The sequence below is a fragment of the Bubalus kerabau genome, chromosome 10, assembly GCF_029407905.1.
Source record: "Bubalus kerabau isolate K-KA32 ecotype Philippines breed swamp buffalo chromosome 10, PCC_UOA_SB_1v2, whole genome shotgun sequence".
NCBI lineage: Eukaryota > Metazoa > Chordata > Mammalia > Artiodactyla > Bovidae > Bubalus > Bubalus kerabau.
In genome coordinates, this window is record NC_073633.1 from 32501880 (window position 1) to 32508841 (window position 6962).

The window sequence follows — 6962 nt, forward strand, 5'->3', positions numbered from 1 at the left end:
AGAAGGTACAAATATATAAATAACTTAAACAATAAAAAGGCAAACATGCCTTAAAAGATAGATTTCTTACAAAGCTAAACATAGTCTTACCATATGTCCAGCAATTGCACTGTTTGATATTTACAGAAATGAATTGAAAATATAAATCCAAACAAAAATCTGCATGTGAATGTTTATAGCAGTATTATTCATAATTGACAAAACTTGGAAGCAACCAAATGCCCTTCCATAAATGAGTGAAATATACAGACAATGTAATATTATTTAGCAATAAAAAGAAATGAGCTATCAAACCATGAAAAGACATGGTAGAACTTTAAATGCATATTGCTAAACCAATCTGAAATGGCTATAAACTATATGATTTCAACTATATGACTGTTTGGAAAAGGCAAGACTGGAGATGGTAAAAAAGATTAATGGTTGCCAAGGGAAGGTTAGGGGCTAAGAATAAATCAACTGAGCATTGAGGATTTTTTGTGAGTGAAACTATTCTGTGTGATTACATGATAATGGATACATGTCATTATATCCTTCTCAATACCCATAGAATGTACAACACAAAGAATGTAGTGTAATGTAAACTGTCAGTCAGTCAGTTCAGTTGCTCAGTTGTGTCCAACTCTTTGTGACCCCATGGACTGCAGCACGCCAGTCCTTCCTGTCCATCACCAGCTCCTGGAGAATGCTCAAACTCATGTCCTTGGAGTCAGTGATGCCATCCAACCATCTCATCCTCTGTCGTCCCCTTCTCCCGCCTTCAATCTTTCCCACCATCAGGGTCTTTTCTAATGAGTCAGTTCTTCGCATCAGGTAGCCAAAGTATTGGAATTTCAGCTTCAGCATCAGTCCTGCCAATGAATATTCAGGACTGATTTCCTTTAGGATGGACTGGTTGGAACTCCTTGCACTCCAAGGGACTCTCAAGAGTCTTCTTCAACACCACAGTTCAAAAGCATCAATTCTTCGGGGCTCAGCTTTCTTTAAGTCCAACTTTCACATTCATACATGACTACTGGAAAAACCATAGCCTTGACTAGACAGACCTTTGTTGGCAAAGTAATGTCTCTGCGTTTTAATATGCTGTCTTAGTTGGTCATAACTTTTCTTCCAAGGAGCAAACGTCTTTTAATTTCATGGCTGCAGTCACCATCTACAGTGATTTTGTAGCCCCCCAAAATAAAGTCTGTCATTGTTTCCACTATTTCCCCATCTATTTGCCATGAAGTGCTGGGACAGGATGCCATGATCTTAGTTTTCTGAATATTGAGTTTTAAGCCAACTGTAGACTTTAGTTAATAATAATGTATCAGTACTGGCTCATCCGGAGAAGGCAATGGCACCCCACTCCAGTACTCTTGCCCGGAAAATCCCACGGACGGAGGAGCCTGGAGGGCTGCAGTCCATGAGGTCGCTAAGAGTCGGACACGACTGAGCGACTTCGCTTTCACTTTTCACTTTTATGCATTGGAGAAGGAAATGGCAACCCACTCCAGTGTTCTTGTCTGGAGAATCCCAGGGACAGAGGAGCCTGGTAGGAGGCCGTCTATGAGGTCGCACAGAGTCAGACACGACTGAAGCGACTTAGCAGCAGCAGCAGCAGTATTGGCTCTTCAGTTGTAGCAAATACACCACTCTATGGCAAGATGTTAATGTAAAAGGACTTTGTGGAGGGCATGTGAGGAGGAATATGGGGATTCTATGCATAATTTTTCTGTAAATCTAAAACTGTGCTAAAAACTAACGTTTATTCACTTAAAAAATACCGATTGAGATTTTCCCAGTCTAATATGGCACTATTTTGAAACTCCTCTAATTTGCTCAAATATCAATTCACTATTTCTCAAAATTCCAAGTGTGACAAGTGGCTAAGAGTGTAGATGATGGTTCTCAAACTTATATTGGTGCCAAAAAGTCGTTCATATAACATGCAGTAACTCAGTGAACATCTAAAGCAAACCTGAAATTCTCTAATCTTTGAGAAAAAAGAATATATTTTCAGAGTAAAATGTTACTGCTCAATATCATATTGAATTTTTTGATTTCTCAGTAACTGTTCTGCAAATTGTAATAATTTACCCTTGGGAAAACCAATGTGCACAGCAAGACCTGGTTTCCACTAGAAGAAATTATGGACAATATCCAGTCCTGCTAATTGACTTCCTTTCTAATGGTATGAACTATTTTTAACTCTCTGTATTAAGAAATGAAGAAATGGTGGCAATTCAAAAAGATTATTAACTTCCTGTGTGCTTCAATCTCTTTCAGCTGCTGCTGAGTGAAGTGTGCAACTGAGCAGGTACCTAGAAAACCTGTTCTCCAAAGCCTAGCAACTGGTTCCAGTTTGCCTGCAAATCTTCCTTCCTCTATCTCCAGTTTCCTTTTGAATGATTTTCATTCACATTTTTTATATCCTCCTGGTCTCATTTTCATTACTTCAATTGTATTGTGAGGTAAATTTATCTTCAAAGAGAACTTATCTTTATTAAATTGATCTGTGAAGGGGCTTCAATTTTCCATTCTTTTTCTCTCCAAAATTAGATTCATGGAAATAAAAATTTATGTCTTAGCTATTTCATTCCAACAAATCACAATATGGCAGAGCAAGCTATCTTTATTTTTGGAAAGAATTGAATATCAAGTCTTAAAAATTAAAATTATTAAAAAAAGTTTATTGAGTACTCCTTATGTGCCAGAGAATGGTCTGATGTTTTCCATTTATTACTTCACTTAATCCTCACAACAACACTATAAGGTAAGTACTATTATCATCCTTATTTTACAGATGAGGAAACTGAGGAAAAGAGAAATGAAGTAACTCACCCAAGGACAACCTAACTAATAAATCAAGGAGATGGAGATTTGGACCCAGGTAGTCTGGTCCCAGAATCCATGCTCTTAATTATGACATTATACTATTTATGAAATTGTTCTTATACTATTTTTCTTATTTCTTTCACTAATTTCAAATTTTTCTTAGAAATTAGAAAATCCATAAACATTTCTTGTAAAATATAGGAAACAAGAGGTAATATTTAGGGAAAATATAAAATCATCTGAAACCCTACAAACTAAAGATCTTGCAGTATATAGTCTAAATATTTCTATACATGTTTACTTTATATGCAGTGTTTTGTACTCTATAATCTCTTTTAACTTAATGACAAATTAGGTATTTTAGGTTAGTTTATCAGAACTTCTAATTTATTATATGTGCATCAAAAATGTTATGATAATAAATCCAAAGGTATTTAAAAGTTCTCATCCTTATTTATGTAGCAGATTGCTTTTTACAGAAACCCTGCTTATCAAAACTGTACTGTTCTTTTGCTGATCAAATATCTGATAATGTTTTTCTGCTCAGCAATATTCTATACTATGTTTTTATGAAAATACTCCACTATAACTGGAGGGAAATTGTCAGATACTCTGTAGTGCCTATAAACGTTTTGTTTGAGGCAAAAGAGAAAGGTATCTTTCTAGTTTTATTGTATTAGGTGTAGAATCTAATTGGGAATGCAGGGTGTTGAGATCACTCCAAGAGGCACATGACAGGAAAGTGGCTGGTTTTCAGATTGTCCCATCAGTGCACAAGTATCAGTGAATTCAATTCCTGAAGTCATTTGGTGGAGATTTGCTCCAAATTCATCACAGGGGCTTCAAGGCCCCTGATTTTGCTTATTAATCACTACCATCAGGATGTTAGTGAAGATTATCCTTTAGTAGTTCCTACATTGTGCCAGAAATAGTGCTACGTACTGGGGCATACAAAATCAGCTAACAGTTCCTTTCCTTGAAAATCTTAGCTGAAAATAGAGAAATAATATACAAAAAAATTCTAATGTATTTTACTATAAAGAATACATAAAATATAACTAACGATAGTTTATAGAGAGAAACTATTTACTCTGGTTACGGTCTTCAATAAATTTTCCAGAGTAGGTGACATTTAATATATGTCTTGAAGAATAAAGGGAAAAAGAACAAATAAATTCCATATGTCACGGTATTTTTTCACATTTCTCTGTCTTTGCATATGTTTTTATTTGGGTTATTCCTGGTCATCACAAAGCAGAACCATTAAGGCTTTTGAGACTTTGGTTGACATTCTAACTCTGCCAGTTAGGAGCTATATAAACCAGAGCAGTCTATCAAATAATGGTGATGAAATGTATTCGCCTATAAAGTGAGAGAAGTATAACTTATTTCTTATAATATTTTGAGGATTTGAGAGGATATGGGTAAAACTATCTAGCACAAATGTTGCTTCCCTTTTCCCTTTAGGCATCACATTAACATTGAGTGCAGGAACAAAGGGGCCAGGAAAAGAGCCTTCTACATATGAAGCTTTGTATTTTAATCTGGGAAAGAAAATTTTGCCCAGAAGACCTTATTCTATATGTCATTATACAAATATAGGTTCCATGGTCTTCATAAACCAGCTCATGGCCAAGTGACATTGGATTATCATGCTTCATCTGGGGATGAGAATAAAGATATACCCTCTTTCAAAATTAAGAAATCTCTACCAAATATCTAAATAGGTAGGTGTTCCATTATCCAGAAATGGGGAGGGAAAAGGCTTTGGGATGGGCAACATATATAGTAATTAATTGGGGATGAAGGAAATGGGTTGATTGATGCTTCTAGATCCATAGGGAAATCTAGTATACTTGGAGGTGCTGGCTTTGAAAAGCAGTTCTTGGAGCATGTACTCTGAAAGTTCTTTTTTTTTTTTTATTGATCAAAGATAATTTATTTAAAAATTTTTTTAAATATTTTATTTATTTATTTATTTATTTTTAATTTTATTTTATTTTTAAACTCACGATTCAGGTTCTGGCTTTGCCACTTATCTTTCCAGGGCTCAGTTTCCTCACTGGTGAAATGGGTATAATAAAACTGAACATATCTTAAGGAGACATTAGGAGGTTTGTACTCCCAATGTACTTTGATAATGTACTTACAATTACCTGAGTGTAGAAGACATTCAAATGTTAGCTGTGATCATAGCTGATTCTTAATTATCATCATTATATTTACCATTATTTACACTCAGCCAATATTTTATTTTTAGTTTCTCATTAATTAACATATTTATTAAAAGTGGTCATGGACCAAAGAAGATATCATACCATAAACCAAGTATTATAATTATTAAGTCCTGTGCACCTGAGCTCCATTTAAATTTTAAAAGCTGACAGTAAGGACTGATTAAATATGTTCAAGTGTTTTTGTCCTGGTGATCTTAATAAGCTCAAAGAAGTTTGAGAATATTAATGGACTTATAAATGTTTAGTTTAGAGCATACAGAATTAGTGTGAAAGTTGTATTAAACTATTAATACAATGATTAATACTTGTAAAACTGAAGAGGTGATGGTTATTTGGTGTGAGAACACTTAGGCAATGGTCAGAAAAACGATCTAAAATTTTTTGAGAAAAAAATAAATTAAAAAGGGACTAACTATGGAATGTTAACTCTTTTGGGTTCCATCTGCAAAATTTACAGTCCCAATTTTACCTTCAGATATCATCTATAGTACAATAAATTTGTTGCTAACCTTATTTCTTTCAAATTCTTAAGCTTCTCCTCTCAATCAAGTATATCTAATTTAATTATCAATAAAATAGACAATCTACGTCTGAACCAGCGATACCTAATCTTTTTAATTTTTATCCTCAGGTCACTTGAAAATCAGCTTTTCTGTCCCTGTCAATGGGTGGACTAAATGACTCTATGGTCAATGAGTTTGTGTTATTGGCCCTTTCTTGCTCTTGGGAGAAAAGGCTTTTTCTTATTTTGCTATGTTCTTTGCTCTACTTAGCGGTCATCTTGGGAAACCTGTTTATTTTCTTTTTAGTAATTTTTGATTCTCACTTACATTCTCCTATGTACTTCCTACTCGCCAACCTGTCCCTCATTGATGTGGGCCTTTCCTCTACCACAGTCCCCAAGATAATCACAGACCTCTTAAATGAAGACAAAATAATATCTTTCCAAAGTTGTATGACACAGATATGTTTCATCCACACCATAGGAGGAGTGGAGATGGTGTTACTTATAGCCATGGCATTTGACAGGTGCACGGCAATATGTAAGCCTCTTCACTACTTGAAAATCATGAACCCTAAAATATGTGTTTCATTTGTAATCACTGGCTGGGTAATTGGGGTGATCCATGCTATGTCTCAACTTTTATTTGTTATAAAATTGCCATTCTGTGGGCCTAACGAAGTAGACAGCTTTTATTGTGACTTTCCTAAGATTATAAAACTTGCATGCACAGAGGGAGCCAAGCTTGAGTTTATTGTTACTGCCAACAGTGGCTTCATGAGCATGGGCACCTTCTTCCTGCTGATCCTTTCCTACTCCTTCATTTTGGTCACTGTCTGGAAACGTTCTTCAGGAGACTTGTCCAAGGCATTTGTCACTTTGTCAGCTCACATCACTGTGGTTTTTTTGTTTTTCACTCCATGCATGTTTCTCTATGTCTGGCCTTCTCCTCCACCATCACTTGATAAAAATCTGTTCATTGTTGACTTTGCTATTACCCCTGTATTGAATCCTGCCATCTATACACTGAGGAACAAAGATATAAAAGTATCAATAAAAAGATTGCTCAAAAAGATATTTTATTCCAGATTTTGTTGACCACAGCATTTTTTTGAAGCTTGAAAACTGTATATCCAGTTGGCCTATCTCCACTTAGGCACCTCAGACTTATCATTCCCAGAATAGACTCATCATCTGCCATCCTATATCTGCTACTACTTTGTCTGTGGAGTATAAGACCATTACCATAATGGGAAATGTAAATATATTATACTAAGAATTGATATCCTTACAGAGAACAGCATGATCTGACAAAGAAAATTTTGAATTTTGGGTTATTTTTCAAATAAAAAGATATAATGATATTGCTTCTGTTATTCATGAGGTGTAAAAAATAACCTGTAAAT

The 6962-nt window shown here is 35.0% G+C and overlaps 1 protein-coding gene across 1 annotated transcript; it reads left to right on the forward strand.

Moving 5' to 3' along the window:
* Positions 1-5718: 5718 nt before the first annotated feature.
* Positions 5719-6654, forward strand: LOC129620538 (olfactory receptor 4F15-like). The gene has a single exon (XM_055536354.1). It carries the CDS (start codon positions 5719-5721, stop codon positions 6652-6654), a length of 936 nt encoding a protein of 311 aa, XP_055392329.1.
* The last annotated feature ends 308 nt before the right edge of the window (positions 6655-6962 follow it).

Coding starts and splice junctions, on each gene's coding strand:
- LOC129620538 (XM_055536354.1), top strand. CDS start 5,719: ATGGGTGGACTAAATGACTCTATGGTCAATGAGTTTGTGTTATTGGCC.